Source organism: Nerophis lumbriciformis, linkage group LG27, assembly GCF_033978685.3.
Source record: "Nerophis lumbriciformis linkage group LG27, RoL_Nlum_v2.1, whole genome shotgun sequence".
In the NCBI taxonomy this organism is placed as follows: domain Eukaryota; kingdom Metazoa; phylum Chordata; class Actinopteri; order Syngnathiformes; family Syngnathidae; genus Nerophis; species Nerophis lumbriciformis.
Genome location: NC_084574.2, coordinates 3,178,637 through 3,202,500, shown reverse-complemented (window position 1 = coordinate 3,202,500; position 23,864 = coordinate 3,178,637). Strand labels below are relative to the sequence as shown.

Sequence of the window (23,864 nt, the reverse complement as noted above, 5' to 3'; positions counted from 1 at the left end):
AAACTTCCACCCATGGTGATATTCAAAAGGAAGACCTTGCCAAAAGAGACCTTTCCAGCCGGCGTCATCATAAAAGCTAACTCGAAGGGATGGATGGATGAAGAAAAGATGAGCGAGTGGTTAAGGTAAGTTTACGCGAAGAGGCCGGGTGGCTTTTTTCACGCAGCTCCGTCCATGTTGATATACGACTCCATGCGCGCCCACATCACGCTGGTTTTTAATATATTATTAAAGTTTGACTGACCTATCTGACTGTTTTTTTTTACATTCCTTTAGCGCAGTTAGATGCGGCTTACAACACGGGGCGGCTTATAGGTGGACAAAGTTTTGAAATATGCCGTTCATTGAAGGCGCGGCTTATAACCCAGGGCGCCTTATGGTGCGGAAAATACGGTACTTACTTTTTTTTCTTTTTTTTTCTTGCCCTGATGTGGGATCTGAGCTGAGGGTGTCGTTGTGGCTCGTGCAGCCCTTTGAGACATTTGTGATTAAGGGCTATATAAGTCAACTTTGATTGACTGATTAATTGATACTTTGTCAGGAAAGGTTCTAGGTCTCCCCTCTTGTTTATTTCATACACAAATCTGTCAGAGTACATAGGACAAAAATCAAATACGTTGATTAAGTAATTGTTAGTTTGTTAAATAGATATGCAGTCACGGGTGTCAGCTGCCGGGTGCTAGTCGCTGTACTGTAGTTTGTTTACATAAACACGTCCTGGCAAGATGCAAAGTTAAATTATGAAATGCGACCTTACCCGAGCAAAAATGATGCATGATTTATCTGGGAGAGTCTTGACACCAATTTCCTTGACCCAGCCACACAGAAAGAAATTGTAGGCCTCCATGCTTTTCAAAGTTTGTTATCAGTTTTGTCATGGAGAATGATGTCTGGAGCGCAAGATAACTTGAAATGTCTGGGAACTCCACCGACAGATAGTCCTGGATATCACTCGACAAATCTTTTTTTGATAAAGTACCGGGTTCTATTCCATTGCATTGTTCAATTTTTTTGCTCGTATCCGCTTTTCGCAGGAAGATCTCGGCCACTGGCGTACTTTGAGAGATGGCGTGCTGCTTGCAGCCATCTTGGCTTGGTTGACCACCACCGTTTTTTCACTTCCGGGAAGAAGTCACGTGACGGAATACAAGCAATACAAAGTTTTCCACTTCCAAACCCTTTTTCGCAACCGTTTAGGTTCATAGATTGAGGTTTCACTGTAAATCTCACAAGAATGAAAAGGATGATCATAATTGAACCTCACAAATCTCAACATAAAATGTATCTTTTTTTTTAATGGCTGATGCTTTTATTAGATTATCTGTAGGTGCAAACAGTCAGTGTATACATGACTTAGAGCAGGGGTGCTCACACTTTTTCTGCAGGCGAGCTACTTTTCAATTGATCAAGTCGTGGGGATCTACCTCATTCATATATATCATTTATATTTACTTATTTATGAAATATATGTTTTTGTTAACAAGTTAAAGGTGTTTAATGATAATGCAAGCATGTTTAACACATATCGTTAATATTGTTAATACATTAAAGGTGTTTAATGATAATACAAGTATGTTTAATACATATACCGTATTTTCCGCACTATTAGCCGCACCTAAAAACCACAAATTTACTCAAAAGCTGACAGTGCGGCTTATAACCCGGTGCGCCTTATATATGGATTAATATAAATATTTATTTTCATAAAGTTTCGGTCTCGCAACTACGGTAAACAGCTGCCATCTTTTTTCCCCGTAGAAGAGGAAGCGCTTCTTCTTCTATGGTAAGCAACCGCCAAGGTAAGCACCCGCCCCCATAGAAGAGGAAGCGCTTCTTCTTATACTGTAAGCAACCACCCGCCCCCATAGAAGAAGAAGCCCCCGGATATTGCGTTTCATTTCATTTGTGTGTTTACATCTGTAAAGACCACAAAATGGCTCCTACTAAGCGACACGCGTATAACGCAGAATTTAAACTTAAGGCAATATTTAACCAAAGAACTCCAACCGCTCGATATTGGTGTCAACAGGGCATTTAAAGCACGACTGCGAACGGCGTGGGAACAATGGATGACCGAAGGCGAACACACCTTCACTAAGACAGGGAGACAGCGCCGGACGACATACGCCAACATCTGCCAGTGGATCGTAAATGCCTGGGCGGATATTTCGGTCACAACTGTGGTTCGAGCTTTCCGGAAGGCAATGACTTCGACGAGACGGAGCCGGCCATTTTGGATCCCGTATTCGCCCAACTTTTTAATTCGGACACCGAAGGAGAAGAATTCGAGGGATTTATGAATGAAGAATGACTTCAGAAAGTGAGCGTTATGTTTATTTTGTGTGTTGTGACATTAACGTTCGAGCAACATTAAGTTATTGATGCTTATTGATTGCACATTTGCACATTACCGTACATTTTGGGAGTGAACAGAGTTGTTAGAACGCTGGTTTTTAATATATTATTAAAATTTGACTGACCTATCTGACTGTTTTTTTGACATTCCCTTTAGCGCAGTTAGATGCGGCTTATAACACGGGGCGGCTTATAGGTGGACAAAGTTTTGAAATATGCCGTTCATTGAAGGCGCGGCTTATAACCCAGGGCGCCTTATGGTGCGGAAAATACGGTAGTTAATATTGTTAACAAGTTAAAGGTGTTTAAAGATAATGCAAGCATGTTTAACACATATAGTTAATATTGTTAACAAGTTAAAGGTGGCTAAAAATAATACAAGCATGTTTAACACAAATAGTTAATATTGTTAACAACTTAAAGGTGGTTAAAGATAAAACAAGCATGTTTAACACATATAGTTAATATTGTTAACAACTTAAAGGTGGTTAAAGATAATACAAGCATGTTTAACACATATAGTTAATATTGTTAACTTAAAGGTGGTTAAAGATAATACAAGCATGTTTAACACATATAGATTCCTTTCTTTCATGAAGACAAGAATATAAATTGGTGTATTACCTGATTCTGATGACTTGCATTGATTGGAATCAGACAGTGGTGATGATAACGTCCGCATTTTCGAATGGAGGAGAAAAAAAGTCCTCCTTTCTGTCCAATACCACATGAAAGTGGTTGGTTTTTGGCATCTTATTTGTCCAGCTTCCGTACTCCTTTGTATACACTTTACAAGAAATACATTGTCGGCAAACTCCGTAGCTTGCTAGCTTGTGCACGCCAGCTTTCTGAGACTCTTATTTTGGTAGCGCAGGCAGGATGAAGCAGAGCTTTTATTGTGCAACTGTGCAGTCGGTCTTTGGAGTTTTGACGACAGGTACGGCGCCAGAGTCTGTTGAAATAAAGTGTTTCTCGCCTTCCAGTCGGTAATTTTAATGAGCTGGCAGCAGCCAGCGTCATCTCAGAAGACCCTCGGGTGCCGTGAATGTCAATCAAGTGACAAAAGTGACGTCATAGTGAAGATTTACGATCGCTCATTTTTAGGACTATTTTTTTAATGCCTGCCTGGTGATCGACTGACACACCCTCCGAGATCGACCGGTAGATCGCGATCGACGTAATGAGCACCCCTGACTTAGAGAATACATGTTTTAGTCATATTTTACTAACCAGTAGAGGTAAGGCTTGTCTTTGTCCACATTGATGTTGTTGAGAGGGTCCATGCGCAGCCACGTATGGAATGTAAAGCCATTCTGGTAAGGCCACCTTGCAATAGGTGGAAGAGCTATGGCCTGTTAGGAAGACAATAAAAGAGCATCCGGTATGTAAACAGAAATATCTTGTTTGCAGCTCTGGACATTTTTAAAAAGGTGAACTTACAGCAGCGTTTTTCCCGGGGAAGCTGAAGAAGGAGTCAGGTCCATTCCTGTGAGCCATGTACTTCAGCACTGACAGAAGCTTCACTGCATGACGAGGCTGAGTGACAAAAAGTGACAAAACAAACTTGTCAAGCATATTTTAAAGTATAGGCGACTGACATGCGTCATTTTTTCCCCCCCAATCTCTCCTATCCAAATATAATAAGATGGCCAAATAATATTGTTGATCTTGATGCTGTACAGATCTACTAGACAAAAGAGAAGTGTGGGATAATTCTCTTGTTGCATCATGTGTGTTTAATTGTATTCATTGTTTCAGATCAGGAAGGGATAGAAAGTAGAAAAAACAAGCAGCGTTGGTCGGGCCCGCATATTTGGCAGGTGCTAGTCCTAAGTGTCCCATTACTTTTGTTCAGTTTTCGTCATAAGTGTCCCAATACTTTTGTCTACTTTTAGTCCGAATTGTCCCAATACTTTTGTTTAGTGTACCTACCTTGTCTGCATTGTGTGGGCACGCTGGTGCTGCCTGCTTTTAAGCAGCCATCTTGAAAAAACAGCAGCATCAGCGCAGAGGTTCTTTGAAGGGTCATAAAATCCAAACCGGAGCAGGTATCACAACTCTTTCGTCAACTTTTAATCAGAAGGGTTTAATCTCTCTCCTGTGTTAGTTTGAAGCCGAAACAACAAACGCGCTCAGAGGAGATAATGTTTGAAGAAAGGTGACCGGTTTTTACAAAATTTTTGTTTTGAAGGGGGAATAGCAAACTTCCTGTTGATTTTTGCTGGGGGTTGTCAATTTATGAAATGTAGGTCTAAGTGAGACCTACGGAGAGGATTTAGTTTCATGTCTCTCCGACCTTCCCAGTGGGAGTTACAGGCAGTTTTGTCAATTTTTCTTCCAAGGAGCAGTTTTTTCTGCGTTTTATTAAAAAATTGCGGTAGAGCACAATTTTTAAATTTGGGGTTAGGTTTTTTTTATTAGATCACAATTTTTGGCAGTCCTGATGTGTGCGTTCAGTTTGGTGAGTTTTGAAGCGTGTTAAGGGGGTCAAATTACAGCTCAAAAAGGCAAAAGTGACTGTTTTTAGTACTTTTTTGTCTTGAAGGGGGAATTGCCAACTTCCTGTTGATTTTTGCCCAATGATATACAATTATGAAAACCAGGTCTAAGTCAAACCTACATAGAGGTTTTTATTTCATGTCTCTCCAACCTTCCTAGTGGGAGTTACAGGCAGTCTAGGTTTTTTTTTTTCTAGGGGGCGCTAGAGCGCAATTTTGAGTTTTGGGGTTCGGTTTTTTCATTAAAAGACAATTTTCGCAGGTCCTGATGTGTGGGTCAAATATGGTGAGTTTTGAAGCATGTTAAGTGGGTCAAATTAGTGCTCAAAGAGGCGGCCGGTATAATAATAATAAAACCTTACAAATTCAATAGGTCCTTATGTCCCATTGCATAAGGACTCCCTTTGGGAGTCCTTATACAATGGGCCATGCGGGCCCTAATAAGAAAACAGAGACAACAACAACAGAAGTACATCAGTAATACAATATATACAAATAGGACACCAGTGAAGTAGACAGTAATAACAGTATTGACAATGGATAGTTGCTTAATAGTAATAACAATATTAATTATGAATAATTCAATTTACTCGTATTATCAACATTACCATCATTTCAAATGTAACAATACATAAATTAGATATATAATTGAATTATAAGAGAAAGGAGAAAAAAACCCTTAAATTTTCATATGTTTGTCTGCATGTTTGTACCACAACGATGTAGCATGTTGGTGGTATTACAAAGGTCATGAATCTGTACTATTCAACTGTGATTAAGAAATCATGTTGGCACAAACAGACCTGGATTCCAGTCGGGAAGGTAGTGTTAGTACTGTAATCTAATAACCAAGGTTTGTAGGAATTTGGTAGTTGTTTAGGTTGTTGGGTATGCGCATAGGTTGGTAGATGTTTGTAATGATTTAGGTAGACGGACATGTTAGTTGAGCATGTAAGACTGGTAGTTAAACTGACCATTATTTAGTCAGTCTGTCAGTCACATTGGCTGTTTAGTTTACCACTTAGTTAGTGTTATAGTTTGTACGTTTAGGAGCTACAGTGGATGGTCTGTTGGGTTAGGAGCTACAGCAGTCAGTCAGTCAGTCAAGTAATGAGCTTAGTCAGTCGATAATGCTGGCAATGAGTTTGCTTAGTTGGTTTGTAGATACAATGGCTGTTTAGTCTACCACTGTGTTACTTTAGTTAGTAGATACAGGGGCTGCTTAGCTAGTTTTAGTTAGTAGATACAATGGCTGCTGAGCTACTTTTAGTTAGTACCTGGTAAACACAGTGGCTGCTTCGTCACTTTTAGTTCAAAATAGCCACCATTTGCTCTGATTACTGCTTTGCACACTCTTTGCATTCTCTGGATGAGCTTCGAGCACACCTGTGAAGTGAAAACCATTTCAGGTGACTACTTCTTGAAGCTCATGAAGAGAATGCCAAGAGTGTGCAAAGCAGTAATCAGAGAAAAGGGTGGCTATTTTTAAGGATCTAGAATATAAAACATGTTTTCAGTTATTTCACCTTTTTTTTGTAGGGGAACATTATCACCACACCTATGTAAGCGTCAATATATACCTTGATGTTGCAGAAAAAAAGACCTTTTTTTTTTTAACCGATTTCCGAACTCTAAATGGGTGAATTTTGGCGAATTAAACGCCTTTCTATTATTCGCTCTCGGAGCGATGACGTCACATCGGGAAGCAATCCGCCATTTTCTCAAACACCGAGTCAAATCAGCTCTGTTATTTTCCGTTTTTTCGACTGTTTTCCGTACCTTGGAGACATCATGCCTCGTCGGTGTGTTGTCGGAGGGTGTAAAAACACCAACAGGGACGGATTCAAGTTGCACCAGTGGCCCAAAGATGCCAAAGTGGCAAGAAATTGGACGTTTGTTCCGCACACTTTACCCACGAAAGCTATGCTACGACAGAGATGGCAAGAATGTGTGGATATCCTGCGACACTCAAAGCAGATGCATTTCCAACCATAAAGTCAAAGAAATCTGCCGCCAGATCCCCATTGAATCTGCCAGAGTGTGTGAGCAATTCAGGGACAAAGGACCTCGGTAGCACGGCAAGCAATGGCGGCAGTTTGTTCCCGCAGACGAGCGAGCTAAACCCCCTGGATGTCTTGGCTCACACCGTCCCTTTTGCCATTGAAGATGATCAAGAGAAGAATATCGACCCTAGCTTCCCTGGCCTGCTGACATCAACTCCAAAACTGGACAGATGTATGTCTACAGAATATATTAATTGATGAAAATTGGGCTGTCTGCACTCTCAAACTGCATGTTGTTGCCAAATGTATTTCATATGCTGTAAACCTAGTTCATAGTTGTTAGTTTCCTTTAATGCCAAACAAACACATACCAATCGTTGGTTAGAAGGCGATCGCCGAATTCGTCCTCGCTTTCTCCCGTGTCGCTGGCTGTCGTGTCGTTTTCGTCGGTTTCGCTTGCATACGGTTCAAACCGATATGGCTCAATAGCTTCAGTTTCTTCTTCAATTTGGTTTTCGCTACCTGCCTCCACACTACAACCATCCGTTTCAATACATGCGTAATCTGTTGAATCGCTTAAGCCGCTGAAATCCGAGTCTGAATCTGAGCTAATGTCGCTATAGCTTGCTGTTCTATGCGCCATGTTTGTTTGTGTTGGCTTCACTATGTGACGTCACAGGAAAATGGACGGGTGTATATAACGATGGTTAAAATCAGGCACTTTGAAGCTTTTTTTTTTAGGGATATTGCGTGATGGGTAAAATTTGGAAAAAAACTTCGAAAAATAAAATAAGCCACTGGGAACGGATTTTTAATGGTTTTAACAATTCTGAAATTGTGATAATGTTCCCCTTTAAGTACATAACTCCACATGAGTTCATTCATAGTTTTGATGTGACAATCTACAATGTAAATAGTCATGAAAATAAAGAAAACGCATTGAATGAGAAGGTGTGTCCAAAATGTTGGCCTGTACTGTATATAGAAGGAAAAAAATAGAGCAAAAAAGCATAATGTAATGAGAAAAGCCTGAAATGGGACGGCGTGGCGCAGTGGCAGAGTGGCCGTGCGCAACCCGAGGGTCCCTGGTTCAATCCCCACCTAGTACCAACCTCGTCATGTCCGTTGTGTCCTGAGCAAGACACTTCACCCTTGCTCCTGATGGGTGCTGGTTAGCGCCTTGCATGGCAGCTCCCTCCATCAGTGTGTGAATGTGTGTGTGAATGGGTAAATGTGGAAGTAGTGTCAAAGCGCTTTGAGTACCTTGAAGGTAGAAAAGCGCTATACAAGTACCGTATTTTCCGCACTATTAGCCGCACCTAAAAACCACAAATTAACTCAAAAGCTGACAGTGCGCCTTATAACCCGGTGCGCTTTATATATGGATTAATATTAAGATTCATTTTCATAAAGTTTCGGTCTCGCAACTACGGTAAACAGCCGCCATCTTTTTTCCCCGTAGAAGAGGAAGTGCTTCTTCTTCTACGCAAGCAACCGCCAAGGTAAGCACCCGCCCCCATAGAACAGGAAGCGCTTCTTCTTCTACTGTAAGCAACCACCCGCCCGCGTAGAAGATGAAGAAGCGCGCGGATATTACGTTTCATTTCCTTTGTGTGTTTACATCTGTAAAGACCACAAAATGGCTCCTACTAAGCGACAGGTTTCTGGTTCATGAAAAGACGCAATCTCTCCATCTGCACACGGACTACTATTTCACAGCAACTGCCTAAAGACTTTCAAGAAAAGCTGGCTACTTTCTGTGCATATTGTAAAAACAAGATAGCTGAAAAAAAGATCCGGGCAGAGAACATTATCAACATGGACGAGGTTCCACTGACTTTTGATATTCCTGTGAACCGCACTGTGGATACAACGGGAGCACGTACGGTGAATATTCGCACCACAGGGAATGAGAAGTCATCCTTCACTGTGGTTCTAGCTTGCCATGCTAATGGCCAGAAACTTCCACCCATGGTGATATTCAAAAGGAAGACCTTGCCAAAAGAGACCTTTCCAGCCGGCGTCATCATAAAAGCTAACTCGAAGGGATGGATGGATGAAGAAAAGATGAGCGAGTGGTTAAGGTAAGTTTACGCGAAGAGGCCGGGTGGCTTTTTTCACGCAGCTCCGTCCATGTTGATATACGACTCCATGCGCGCCCACATCACGCTGGTTTTTAATATATTATTAAAGTTTGACTGACCTATCTGACTGTTTTTTTGACATTCCTTTAGCGCAGTTAGATGCGGCTTACAACACGGGGCGGCTTATAGGTGGACAAAGTTTTGAAATATGCCGTTCATTGAAGGCGCGGCTTATAACCCAGGACGCCTTATGGTGCGGAAAATACGGTACAACCCATTTATCATTTATTTATTTAAATGTTGACGCAAATAATGAATAACAAATATTTGTCTAGTTTAAATATATGTACCGTTTCTTTGGCCTCTTTAGTTTTCCATTTCATTAGAAACAACATGATGACATCTACCACCCCCACCCCTCTGTTGTCGAAAATCGAGTTTTTAAAAGGGAAATAAATCTGGATCTTATTTTTGGCCAAAATCATGCAGCTCGAGCAGATTAGTTGGTTAAAAGAGATGAGGCAGTTTGATGACGAAACACTGCAGTTCATGTGGAGACATGGCTGCAGAGAATCCTTCTGGACCAACATGACCCAGCTCATCAGTGTGACAAGGGCATCGGCCCGGTGGGGCAACAGCAGTTGACGTGCTGCCAGCACATTCATCACGTATGTGTCCGCCACAACTAAGACGACATCACGGAAGGCGGTTATGCCCGTGACTCACCCACTGGCCTTTCTCTCCTTGAAGCTTGCTGAAGAACAGCTTCAGCTCTTTGACCGTGATGCTGTAGCTGGCCAGCACGCCCAGCATGTCCACCAGCAGGTCTGAAAGGCACAAGCAGGGAAAAAAAAAGAAAATAGTTATTTCGACTGAGAGTAAATCAAGGAAGTTATCAAAAGGAGTGAGCTTTGTGAGAGCTGTGTATACTGTAATACCTTGTATTCTACCTGCTAAGCAACCAGAAAATTGATGAACAAACTAGAGATTGCCCGATTATCGGCGTCGATATTTGGCATTTTCATGTATATCAGGTAGGGTTGTCCCGATACCAAAATTTTGGTACCGGTACCAGTACCAAAATGTATTTTGATACTTTTCTAAATAAAAGGGGACCACAAAAAGTGGCAATATTGGCTTTATTTTAACAAAAAATCTTAAAGTACATGAAACATATGTTTCTTATTGCAATTTAGTCCTTAAATAAAATAGTGAACATACTAGACAACTTGTCTTTTAGTAGTAAGTAAACAAACAAAGACTCCTAATTAGCCTGCTGACATATGCAGTAACATATTGTGTCATTTATACACCTATTATTTTGTCAACATTATGAAGGACAAGATGTAAAAATTGATTATTAATAGAGATGTCCTGCCAATATTATCGGCCGATAAATGATTTAAAATATAATATCTGAAATTATCGGTATAGTTTTTTTTTAAATTATTGGTATCGTTTTTAAAAAAAATTAAATTAACATAAAAAACACAAGATACACTTACAATTAGTACACCAACCCAAAAAACCTTTCTCCCCCATTTACACTCATTCACATTCATTCACACAAAAGGGTTGTTTCTTCCTGTGATTAATATTGTGGTTCCTACATTATATATCAATATATATCAATACAGTCTGCAAGGGATACAGTCCGTAAGCACACATGATTGTGCGTGCTGCTGCTCCACTAATAGTACTAACCTTTAACACTTCATTTGACTCATTTTCATTAATTGCTCGTTTCTATGTAACAGTTTTTATATTGTTTTACTTTCTTTTTTACTCAAGAAAATGTTTTTAATTTATTTATGTTATTTTATTAATTTTTAAAAAAAGGACCTTATCTTCACCATACCTGGTTGTCCAAATTAGGCATAATAATGTGTTAATTCCATGACTGTATCAGTGACGTGCGGTCACTAGAGGCAGGTGAGGCCATCATGGAAAGAAAAAAAATGTAAAAAGAAAATAAATTAATTAAATTGTTATATGTATTCAGTGATTATACTATAAAGTTATTTTCCATTTAACTTCACCAGTTTTCGATTATTTTTATTCAAAAATCGCTGAATTTTCACATTTGCCACTCAAATACTGAGAAGAGACGGTGCGGTGATCAGCAGCCAGTTGAGGCACGTCACTCAGTTGTGCCTCAACATGGAATGCGGACTCGGCTAACTGCTGGCCTGCTGTGCAGTGAGACTGTATTGCTATATGAATTATATTATACATTTCCATAGTTTAGTTAGCTGAGGTATATAATGTGCAGTGTATTTTGTCAACAACTGTATGTATTTCTTGTGCTGAGCGATCATAAAAACTGCTGCGAAGACGCACTGTGAGGCTCGCGTAACCCCGCCTCCTGGTGCCGGTTAAGGCACTTTCGCCGCAGACTGCACCCCCCGACGGGAGCGCCACACCAACCAAAGTCCACCCTCAAACCCTCCACGTGCAAGACCGAATCCACCCAAAAAAAGTCACTTAACAAGAAGCCAAAAAGTGCAGAAACAACAATGCTCGCGCCGGAGGAGCCGTGAACGACTGCAGGGACACAACATTAGGTACACCTGCAGACTGCAGCACGGATTTCATATTTCATTCATTCACAACTCCTCCAACACGAACACCACTGTTCCCGCACTTCTAAGTAAAGGTAAGACCATAATACGTTTTTTTTAATTAAATGTGCTTTTTTGTGTGCTACAGTTTGTATGTGTAAAGTTAAAGTTAAGTTAAAGTACCAATGATTGTCACACCCACACTACGTGTGATGAAATTTGTCCTCTGCATTTGACCCATCCTCTTCTTCACCCCCTGGGAGGTGAGGGAAGCAGTGGGCAGCAGCGGCGCCGCGCCCGGGAATAATTTTTGGTGGTTTAACCCCCAATTCCAACCCTTGATGCTGAGTGTTAAGCAGGGAAGAATGCTGGTATGAGCTTTTAAACATAACCCGTTAACTGCTGCCAATCAAATGGTGAATAAGATACTCTTTAGGGTTCATATGTTTGTAAATCTGACTGTGATGAAGTCAGTGCCTCACCAGCCATCAACCTCACCGCACGTTACTGGACTGTATATATAGCGGTATCGGTTGATATCGGTATCGGTAATTAAGAGTTGGACAATATCAGAATATCGGATATCGGCAAAAAGCCATTATCGGACATCCCTAATTATTAATCTACTTGTTCATTTACTGTTAATATCTGCTTATTTTCTGTTTTAACATGTTCTATCTACACTTCTGTTCAAATGTAATAATCACTTATTCTTCTCTTCTTTGATACTTTAAATCAGTTTTGGCTGATTCTACAAATTTAGGTATGGATCCGATACCAAGTAGTTACAGGATCATACATTGGTCATATTCAAAGTCCTCATGTGTCCAGGGACGTACTTCCTGAGTTTATAAACATAATATGAATTTTTTAAAAAGGTAAAAAATATCAATGTAATCATAGTAGCGTCCAGTAGATACGCTATTGGTATCATTACAGTGGATGTCAGGTGTAGATCCACTCATGGCATTTGTTTACATGCAGGCACGCTAGCTTGCTGTTAGTGGTGAGCTATTGTATCCTCCTACGATGTGTAGTGAAGCATGTTTAGCTCGCCATCGATGTAATGGGCACCTCTGACTTAAATCGGTCGATCTCTCAAACAAACCAAACAAGTATAAAAAATAATGTTTTTTGACCAAGCAGGCAAGTGAAACGAACACAGGCATTTTGATGATGGAAAAAGTGCATTAGAAGGACAGCACAACACAAATGTAGGGAACATTTGCACTTCAGTAAACATTGTCATCGCTTCACCCTCAGTTGACTGCACAGTTGCTGTCGGCCCGCGCTGATCTAACTGGCAAAAGGGCACTGATGCGAACACGGTGGAAATAAATTCTAGTAATCTGCAGATGAGCAGAGGTGGGTAGAGTAGCCAGAATTTGTACTCAAGTAAGAGTACTGTTACTTTAGAGATTTAATACTCAAGTAAAAGTAAGGAGTAGTCACCCAAATATTTACTGGAGTAAAAGTAAAAAGTATGTTGTGAAAAAACTACTCAAGTACTGAGTAACTGATGAGTAACATACACACACATATCATATATATATATATATATATATATATATATATATATATATATATATATATATATATATATATATGTATATATATATATATATACACATTGATATATACAGTATATAATTTATATTTATTTATTTTGCCGTTTTTGTTTACATGTTAAAGGTGTTTTAATGAATATACATGCATGTTTAACACATATAGATTCCTTTCTTTCATGAAGACAAGAATATAAGTTGGTGTATTACCTGATTCTGATGACTTGCATTGATTGGAATCAGACAGTAGTGATGATAACGTCCACATTTTCGAATAGTAGAGAAAAAAAGTCCTCCTTTCTGTCCAATACCATATGAAAGTGGTTGGTTTTTGGCATCTTATTTGTCCAGCTTCCATATTCGTTTGTATACACTTTACAAGAAATACATTGGTGGCAAACTCCGTAGCTTGCTAGCTTGTTTGCGCTGGCTTTCGGAGACTCTTACTTTGAAAGCGCAGGCGCGATGGAGCGGCACTTTTATTGTGAAAACAGGAACTGTGCAGTCAGTCTTTAGGCTTTAGATGGGATGTACGGTTGAAATAAAAAAAGGGTATTTTTTCCTTCACATTTTTGATTGATTGATTGGAACTTTTATTAGTAGATTGCACAGTACAGTACATATTCCGTACAATTGACCACTAAATGGTAACACCCCAATAAGTTTTTCAACTTGTTTAAGTCAGGTCATGTGACCGCCTGGCTCTGTTTGATTGGTCCAACGTCACCAGTGACTGCATCTGATTGGTGGAACGGAGTGAACGTCACCAGTGACTATTTGTTGAAACGCAGGCACTATGAAGGTCTGTCTGACAGACCAAAACAAACAAAGCGTGCATTAACAGATCGATAAAAATTAGTAGCGAGTAGCGAGCTGAATGTAGATAAAAGTAGCGGAGTAAAAGTAGCGTTTCTTCTCTATAAATATACTCAAGTAAAAGTAAAAGTATGTTGCATTAAAACTACTCTTAGAAGTACAATTTATCCCAAAAGTTACTCAAGTAGATGTAACGGAGTAAATGTAGCGCGTTACTACCCACCTTTGCAGATGAGCAACACTGTCACACACCCTCAGATGTGCGTGTGTGTGTGTGGTGTATTGTAATTAAATAACTGGTTGCAAAGGTGCTTTGATATGAAAGTCCAGCTCACAAAACAGAAATGCAAAGCAAAAGGACTGAATGGTGGTACCTGCGATCATGCTGTCAGTGGCCGACACGCGCTGCAGCACCAGCTGGATGAGGCCCACGTCGGTGCACGCCTGTAGGTTGCGAACGCTCTTTTTGAGGATGGCGGTGAAGATGCTCCACACCTCCGCCTGGCAGGTGAGCTCACACTTGTCCAAGAGCTCCACCATGCACACGATACTGTCAGGCTCCTGGATGATGAAGTTCATCTCCAGGTCGAACTGTCCGCCGACCAGCTGGAGGGAGGTCAGGATAAACATGAGTTAAAAATTGTACATTGCAATTGGGAATACTTAGGATCTCATGGTCGTATTAACATGTACGCCGCACTCATACTGTGCTACATTTGCTTGCATGGGCCATCACTTCATAAAACAACAACGTTAGTGCCATATTTCTGACTGACGGCGCTGCGTCCAGATGTGCCACGACCCTCTCCAGGGTGCCATCCCCACCATCTCAGAAACAGTTGATTTATGAGGCTGACACTCCAAGCGACTCATCCATCCATCAGAGTTGGACGACGTAGAGGACGTCATTCGGGAAAATATGGAGATAGAGAGCGGCTAACACACACTCGGCATGGATTTACAAAGCCGAATTAGTGTCCGCTTGAATTTGACAAGTGATTCCGAGATGGAGCGAATATCTATCCGGTCGAATTATGTCACACTGAGAGCCTGAATTAATCCTCTTTTACCACGGCAGATCAATTCGGTAAAAATCAGATTAACTGGGGCAGGAAGTCATGCACAGAAACAAAAGAAAACACCCGGTTTATTTCCAAAATAAAAGACCTTGTGTGCAAGGCGGATCGTTTGTTTACACCAGGGGTGCTCACACTTTTTCTGCAGGCGAGCTACTTTTCAATTGATCAAGTCGTGGGGATCTCTGTCTCATTCATATATATCATTTATATTTACTTATTTATGAAACATATGTTTTTGTTAACAAGTTAAAGGTGTTTAATGATAATACAAGCATGTTTAACACATATAGTTAATATTGTTAATAAATTAAAGGTGTTTAATGAAAATACAAGTTTGTTTAATACATATAGTTAATATTGTTAACAAGTTAAAGGTGATTAATGATAATACAAGCATGTTTAACACATATAGTTAATATTGTTAAGTTAAAGGTGTTTAAAGATAATGCAAACATGTTTAACACATATAGTTAATATTGTTAACAAGTTAAAGGTGTTTAAAGATAATGCAAACATGTTTAACACATATAGTTAATATTGTTAATAAATTAAAGGTGTTTAATGATAATACAAGAATGTTTAACACATAGTTAATATTGTTAACAAGTTAAAGGTGTTTAAAGATAATACAAGCATGTTTAACACTTTTAGTTAATGGTAATAAGTTAAAGGTGTTTAAAGATAATACAAGCATGTTTAACACTTTTAGTTAATATTGGTAATAAGTTAAAGGTGTTTAATGATAATACAAGCATGTTTAACACAAATAGTTAATATTGTTAATAAGTTAAAGGTGTTTAAAGATAATTCAAGCATGTTTAACACATATAGTTAATATTGTTAATAAGTTAAAAGTGTTTAGAGATAATACAAGCATGTTTAACACATATAGATTCCTTTCTTTCATGAAGACAAGAATATAAGTTGGTGTATTACCTGATTGTGATGACTTGCATTGATTTGAATCAGACAGTAGTGCTGATAAGGTCCGCATTTTCGAATGGAGGAGAAAAAAAGTCCTCCTTTCTGTCCAATACCACATGAAAGTGGTTGGTTTTTGGCATTTTATTCATCCAGCTTCCGTACTCCTTTGTATACACTTTACAAGAAATACATTGTCGGCAAACTCCGTAGCTTGCTAGCTTGTGCACGTCAGCTTTCTGAGACTCTTATTTTGGTAGCGCAGGCAGGATGAAGTAGCGCTTTTATTGTGCAACTGTGCAGTCGGTCTTTGGAGTTTTGACGACAGGTACGGCGCCAGAGTCTGTTGAAATAAAGTGTTTCTCGCCTTCCAGTCGGTAATTTTAATGAGCTGGCAGCAGCCAGCGTCATCCCAGAAGACCCTCGGGTGCCGTGAATGTCAATCAAGTGACGAAAGTGACGTCATAGTGAAGATTTATGATCGCTCATTTTTAGGACTATTTTTTTAATGCCTGGCTGGTGATCGACTGACACACCCTCCGAGATCGACCGGTAGATCGCGATCGACGTAATGAGCACCCCTGGTTTACACCTTAAAATGTCAAAATGGTCAAAGACCGACCTGAAGTCAAATGGTCAAAGTTTTTTCACCCCGTTACCACAATGGATGAGGAGAACGCGGAATATCATGGAAATTAATAATATAATAATAATAATTAAAGCTGCAAGCAGCGTTGGTCGGGCCCGCGTATTTGGCAGGTGCTAGTCCTAAGTGTCCCAATACTTTTGTCCAGTTTTAGTAGTACGTGTCCCAATACTTTTGCCCAGTTTTCGTCATAAGTGTCCCAATACTTTTGTCAAGTGTTAGTCCCAAGTGTCCCAATATTTTTGTCCAGTTTACGTTCCAAGTGTCCCAATACTTTTGTCCAGTTATAGTCCTAAGTGTCCCAAAACTTTTGTCCAGTATTAGTCCTAAGTGTCCCGATACTTTTGTCAAGTTGTAGTCCTAAGTGTCCCAATACTTTTGTCCAGTGTAAGTGTCCCAATACTTTTGTCCAGTGTAAGTGTCCCAATACTTTTGTCCAGTTTTCGTCCTAAGTGTCCCAATACTTTTGTCCAGTGGTATTCCTAAGTGTCCCAATACTTTTGTGCAGTGTAAGTGTCCCAATACTTTTGTCCAGTTTTGGTCATAAGTGTCCCAATACTTTTGTCCAGTGGTAGTCATAAGTGTCCCAATACTTTTGTCAAGTTTTCGTGCTATGTGTCCCAATACTTTTGTCCAGTGGTAGTCATAAGTGTCCCAATACTTTTGTCTACTTTTAGTCCGAATTGTCCCAATACTTTTGTCAAGTGTTAGTCCCAAGTGTCCCAATATTTTTGTCCAGTTTACGTTCCAAGTGTCCCAATACTTTTGTCCAGTTATAGTCCTAAGTGTCCCAAAACTTTTGTCCAGTATTAGTCCTAAGTGTCCCGATACTTTTGTCAAGTTGTAGTCCTAAGTGTCCCAATACTTTTGTCCAGTGTAAGTGTCCCAATACTTTTGTCCAGTTTTCGTCCTAAGTGTCCCAATACTTTTGTCCAGTGGTATTCCTAAGTGTCCCAATACTATTGTGCAGTGTAAGTGTCCCAATACTTTTGGTCATAATTGTCCCAATACTTTTGTCCAGTGGTAGTCATAAGTGTCCCAATACTTTTGTCAAGTTTTCGTGCTATGTGTCCCAATACTTTTGTCCAGTAGTAGTCATAAGTGTCCCAATACTTTTGTCTACTTTTAGTCCGAATTGTCCCAATACTTTTGTCTAGTGTACCTACCTTGTCTGCATTGTGTGGGCACGCTGGTGCTGCCTGCTTTTAAGCAGCCATCTTGAAAAAACAGCAGCATCAGCGCAGAGGTTCTTTGAAGGGTCATAAAATCAAAACCGGAGCAGGTATCAAAACTCTTTCGCCAACTTTTAATCAGAAGGGTTCAATCTCTCTCCTGTGTTAGTTTGAAGCCGAAACAACAAACGCGCTCAGAGGAGATAATGTTTGAAGAAAGGTGACCGGTTTTTACAAAAATGTTGTTTTGAAGGGGGAATAGCAAACTTCCTGTTGATTTTTGCTGGGGGTTGTCAATTTATGAAATGTAGGTCTAAGTTAGACCTACATAGAGGTTTTTGTTTCATGTCTCTCCGACCTTCCCAGTTGGAGTTACAGGCAGTTTTGTCATTTTTTTCTTCCGTTTTTTCTGCGTTTTATTCAAAAATTGCGCTAGAGCGCAATTTTGAGATTTGGGGTTAGGTTTTTTTATAAGATCGCAATTTTTGCCAATCCTGATGTGTGCGTTCAGTTTGGTGAGTTTTGAAGCGTGTTAAGGGGGTGAAATTACAGCTCAAAGAGGCAAAACTTACTATTTTTAGTACTTTTTTGTCTTGAAGGGGGAATTGCCAACTTCCTGTTGATTTTAGCCCGACAATGTACTATTATGAAATGTAGGTCTAAGTCAGACCTACAAAATTACATAATGGGACTGAAATGCAGTCGTCGGGAAGAAAAGGAATGTTTGTCTGTGAAAATCATGTTTACACGGACCACTACTTCGTCCCCGAAACACTCACCCGCCCCCTTAGGAATTAAATATCATCAAAACGGCGACTTTGGTCAAAATTTTGCCTAGATTATGTTTTTACAGACCATCACAGTTTTCTGACCGTCTCTTAGGATATGCCATTTTGGGAGCAATCTTATGTATGTGCCTGCACTTTGACTGTGTCTTCTCCCCGTCAGCAATATTGTTTTATAAAGATCTCCGCCATGCCTTCATGGTTTGATTTCACATTTGACACTTATGCAGATTTCAAATACACAAAACCAGATACCAATAGATAAAAATAGTTGGTTTGCAAAAAAGCATAATAGGTCCCCTTTAAAGTACTCGTCAAAATTGTCCAATTAATTACTATCACGTTTCATCATTGTCACAGCTAACTCTTCTACTCTTGAACCGCAATACACAAAAAAAAATGTCTTCAACTGTCAGAATAATCGTATCTAAGTTATCACAAAACTTTGTGTGGCCATGAGTTCGGGCCCGGCGAGAGGACAAAAGCTGTCTTTAAGGCTGAAACGACGCGTCGACGTAGTCGACGTCATCGGTTACGTAAATACGTCGACGTCGTTTTTATGCTTCGACGCGTCGCATATTTACGTCACACTGCCGTCATGGCGGAGCGCAAAGCAGATGATGCGAGCGGTGCGAGCGAGGGGAAAAAAGCACGCCAAAAGTCGTCAAAAGTGTGGGAGTATTTCAATAAACAAATGTATATAATTCGGCATTATTTCGGCCAGTCGGCTTATAAAATCAGAGCCGATCAGTTTACGTTCGCGCGCAGGTATAACGCGGCGCGCTCCCGTCTCATCTGCTGGTGCGCGAGCCCGCTAATTAGACCGCTGTGTCAAATCAAGGAGTACAAAAGACGCCAGCGCAAAGTGGAAAAAGGTTTAGTTCATTACAGATAACCCAGAGTTGTGCCAAAAGTATGTAAGATTTAATATTTCTCTTCATGGGTGTGGCGCACCTGTTGCGCTGGTGAGATGGGAGGGGGGGTTGTGTGCATGTAGCGTGCTTAGTCTGGAGGCTAAATACACACAGTGTGTTATGTAACTGTTGTTTAGTGTTGATATTCTTTGCTTAGTTTGATAAATGTTGGAGCAGTTTGCTTCATCAGGAGGGTGAAGTCGCTCAATTTAAAGTGTTGGATTTAACTGTGTTGGTGAGGGCGTAGAAAAAGGGGCATTTTTCTACCAGCAGACAGCGTTTAAGATTGAGTGTTTCACTGCTAAATTAATAATATATTTATATTGAATATGGATTTTAAATATGTATCTAAATAGGTGGTTAATTGGTTAGGTATTTATGTATTTGCATATTGGGTTTTCTGTTGCATTTATCTATTGTGTTTCTGGTGTTAAATGTATTTTATATGTATCTTGGTGCATTTATGTTGAGACAATTTATTTAAAATCTGTTTTAACTTAAAGGGAAAAGATGTGTCCATTTTCTTGCACTTGTTTAATGGTTAAGAGTTTGATAGCTAATTAATAGTTGTAAATTATGGGATTGATAATTGATTGATTTTTTACAGCATGTTAATCTTGTGGTGTTTTGTCCTTAAAGGTTTTTCACCTACTAAAGAAGCTAAAGGCTACTAAAGGCTACTAAAGGCTACTAAAGACAGCTAATGACAGCTAAAGAAACTAAAGTCTACTAACACTGCTAAAGACTGCTAAAAAGACTAAAGAAGAAAAAAGAAGCTGTTTCTTGGTTGGAAAAACTGTTGCAAACTAAAGGAAAATAAAAGGAAAAAGTAACTACGGTCTGGTCTTTTGAGTGAAATCCAGAAGCCACATTCAGCATTGGTACATCCCTTCAAGTGTGGGATAAGCACAGCAAAAAAAGCAAAACACTTGACAGTTGTTGTATGCACACTGTGTCGAGCGGAAATGGCCTATCATAGCAGCACAACGGCTATGAAGGAACATTTGAAAAGAAAACACCCGACAGCGTTCTTGCCATCACCATCAACTAGTCAATCGTCCGCGTGAGTATACATTGTCATCATTACACAAAATCATGAATGTGTCATTTGTATCTGCGTTGTAAATTCATAAACTAAAACACTGTTTCGCTCTGAGAGGCGCGTTTGGCATGCCTGTTCAGTGTTTACAAAGACGCGCTCCTCTTTAACGCTAACGTTAATTAGTTGTGCAAATACCTTTTACAACATTAACAGTTACATATACTATGTACAAACCAACAATTAACTTTCACTTTAATCATACTATCATTGTTGTGTTATTAAGCAAAATAAGCAATACTTTTACTTTTGTTGAAATGTTTACACTGTTACAGAATATTTCCTTTTGCACTTTTTTGTATTGGATGTTTATCTTTATTTTTGCACATTTTAAAGCAAAATAAGCAATACTTTTACTTTAGAAATGCTTATACTATTGCAGAATATTAAGATTTGCACTGGATGTTTACTTTTATATTTGCACATTAAAAAGCAAATAAGCTACTTTTAATTTTGTTAAATGTTAAAAGTTTTAAATGTTTACATTGTTACAGAATATTTTGTCATGTTGTTGTCAATGTTGACTGAGTGGCCATACTTTTTTTTTTGTATATAAAAGTCATGCCTTTTGAAAAAACTGGCCAACATTTATTTTTTCATCTTCATTTTAAATAAAAAAAATAATCGGTAAAAGGAAAAATAATCTATAGATTAATCGAAAAAATAATCTATAGATTAACCGATTAATCGAAAAAATAATCTATAGATTAACCGATTAATCGAAAAAATAATCGATAGATTAATCGATAGAAAAATAATCGTTAGCTGCAGCCTTAGCTGTCTTTGATCCTACCAAGCAAAAGGCTTGTAAAACTCCACTGTGTAGGATGGGAAGCGACATGAAGGTGTGGGTTTCTTTGATGTATTGTAATCCACGGGAAGATTTTATCTTGACCCGAGATCTACAAAGCGGAGAGGAAGCAGGACCTGACTCCCCTCCAGGCACTTTTTCTTTGAACTGTTTTGTGACTAAAGGCAGCGGCTGTTTACGACCCCCTTCCTTTAGAAACAGCTGTTGCCATGTAATCAGGGAAAGTCCAAATAAAAAAGGAGGCGTACAATCTTTCGTCAGAGCGTGGTGGGACACTGTACAAAGGTACAATTGAGCCAAATTGAATTCTCTCTCTGTTTGATTCCTTGCTTCTTTATCTGATTAATAAATGTCATCAGTGTTTGAACCTGACATCTTCTGTGTTGCCTTTGCTACAAAGTTTCTGCCAAATTCACCAGAATGTAAAGTCAGTCCCCATAAGACCGTTCCGCTTGAAATTTGTCACACAGCTCAATGCGCGCTACAAAACAACCACTGTAACTTTAGGGTGACATTTGGGTACCACCTTTTAAGAGGCTGACAAGCACATGTCGGTCAAATTTGAGCCAGGATGTTTGAAAAACATAGCAAATAGTCATTGCAGAGGCAGGTACAGAACTTAACCACTCATTGTCCATAGGTCACTGACCATTTGCCTCATGATTATAAAACTTATCTGTATTACAGGTGTGTCTTCTCAAGCCTGCAGCAGAGGTTGCCAGGTTCAGCCTTGGTCTGAACATATGAGGGTCCCTGCACCAAAACACTGTGGCTTTAAGGCAACCAGACACTATCACCATCCCTGGCTGGGTAACCTAGCCTGGCTCTTTCCCCCTGAGGCCTACCTGAATTAATCATGGCTTAGCAGCCGCTGGGACCTAACACAAAGCACGAGCACGTTTCCTATAGTCTCCATGGAGAAGAACATGGAAGCACGGCAGGGATCATTGGAAAGTTGTATATGTAGTCGGAGCGACGCTCATGTTAAAGGTCACTTTGAGGGTTTTCAAAGAAGACACAAGAAAAGAAGACCATATCTTCCAATTATAAAAAAAAATATCCTGGCAAAGCACAGTCAAGCGACAGTCGCAGGCTTCTTAGCCTTTCACCGGACCATCCTTCCATTTTCCACTTGCCAGTTTTAGCCTTTCCCGTTCCACTGGCTTTCATGCCTGATTGCCACTTGCCATTTCCAACAGCCAGTCACCCAGGAAGCCCCAAAAAAAGCATGTGCACTATAAAAAAAAAAAAATAACACGCATTGCTGCAGTGTCCTGGCTTGCACGCAGAAGCTGTTGGTGTAAGATGTATTCCACTCAAAGGGGAACTGCACTTTTTTGGGAATTTTCGTTCACAATCATTACGAGAGACATGACGATGGATGTTTTTGGGGTTTTTTTGCATTCTAAATATTAAATAAATGTGATTAAAAGCCTGCTTTCAACGGAGCCAATGTGCGCCGTGCAATTCCGCCGACAAAGCCCTTAAAAAAAACATCCAAACACCTTAATTTAGCTTTTAAATACCGTATTTTTCGGAGTATAAGTCGCACCGGCCGAAAATGCACAATAAAGAAGGAAAAAAACATACCGTATTTTCCGCACTATAAGGCGCACCTAAAAACCACAAATTTTCTCAAAAGCTGACAGTGCGCCTTATAACCCGGTGCGCTTTATATATGGATAAATATTAAGATTCATTTTCATAAAGTTTCGGCCTCGTAACTACGGTAAACAGCCGCCATCTTTTCTCCGACCTCCTTCAGCCTTACTGCCCCACCCGATCCTTAAGATCAGCCGATCAGCTGCTGTTGACGGTCCCTGACACAAGGCTGAAGCTTAGAGGTGACAGAGCTTTCGCCGTTGCTGCTCCCAAGCTCTGGAACGACCTACCCCTGAGTGTTAGACAAGCCTCCTCTCTTCCTGTTTTTAAATCTCTCTTAAAAACATACTTTTATTCCATGGCTTTTAACACTGAGTGATATCCATCCTGCAATGGCGCCCCATAATACACCTGCTGTGATCCTGTTTTTATGTTTTTATGTTTTTATTAATTCTATTTTAATTATTTATTTTTTATCATGTTCTGTTTGTGTTGTGTTGTGTTTGCTCGGTACTCGTTTTATCTTTTAACCTGCTCATTGTACAGCACTTTGGCTACCCCTGTGGTAAATTTTAAATGTGCTTTATAAATAAAGTTGATTTGATTTGATTTGATTCCCGGTAGAACAGGAAGCGCTTCTTCTTCTACGCAAGCAACCGCCAAGGTAAGCACCCGCCCCCATAGAACAGGAAGCGCTTCTTCTTCTACTGTAAGCAACCACCCGCCCGCGTAGAAGAAGAAAAAGCGCGCGGATATTACCGTACTTCATTTCCTTTGTGTGTTTACATCTGTAAAGACCACAAAATGGCTGCTACTAAACGACAGGGATCCGGTTCATGAAAAGACGCAATCTCTCCATCCGCACACGGATTACTATTTCACAGCAACTGATATTCCTGTGAACCGCACTGTGGATACAACGGGAGCACGTACGGTGAATATTCGCACCACAG

General features: G+C 39.9%; 1 protein-coding gene across 8 annotated transcripts in view; it reads right to left on the bottom strand.

The window, feature by feature from the left end:
- The window catches only part of lrba (LPS-responsive vesicle trafficking, beach and anchor containing), a 778,336-nt gene that overhangs the window by 687,924 nt on the left and 66,548 nt on the right, over positions 1–23,864 (bottom strand). For all 8 annotated transcript variants that reach the window (XM_061923000.1, XM_061922999.1, XM_061922998.1 and 5 more), the window contains 4 exons: positions 14,257–14,488; positions 9,667–9,767; positions 3,796–3,891; positions 3,586–3,707 (listed from right to left, as the gene is read on the bottom strand). In XM_061923000.1, the coding sequence (XP_061778984.1) occupies positions 3,586–3,707; positions 3,796–3,891; positions 9,667–9,767; positions 14,257–14,488 (551 nt within the window). The remainder of the gene's footprint in view (positions 1–3,585; positions 3,708–3,795; positions 3,892–9,666; positions 9,768–14,256; positions 14,489–23,864) is intronic.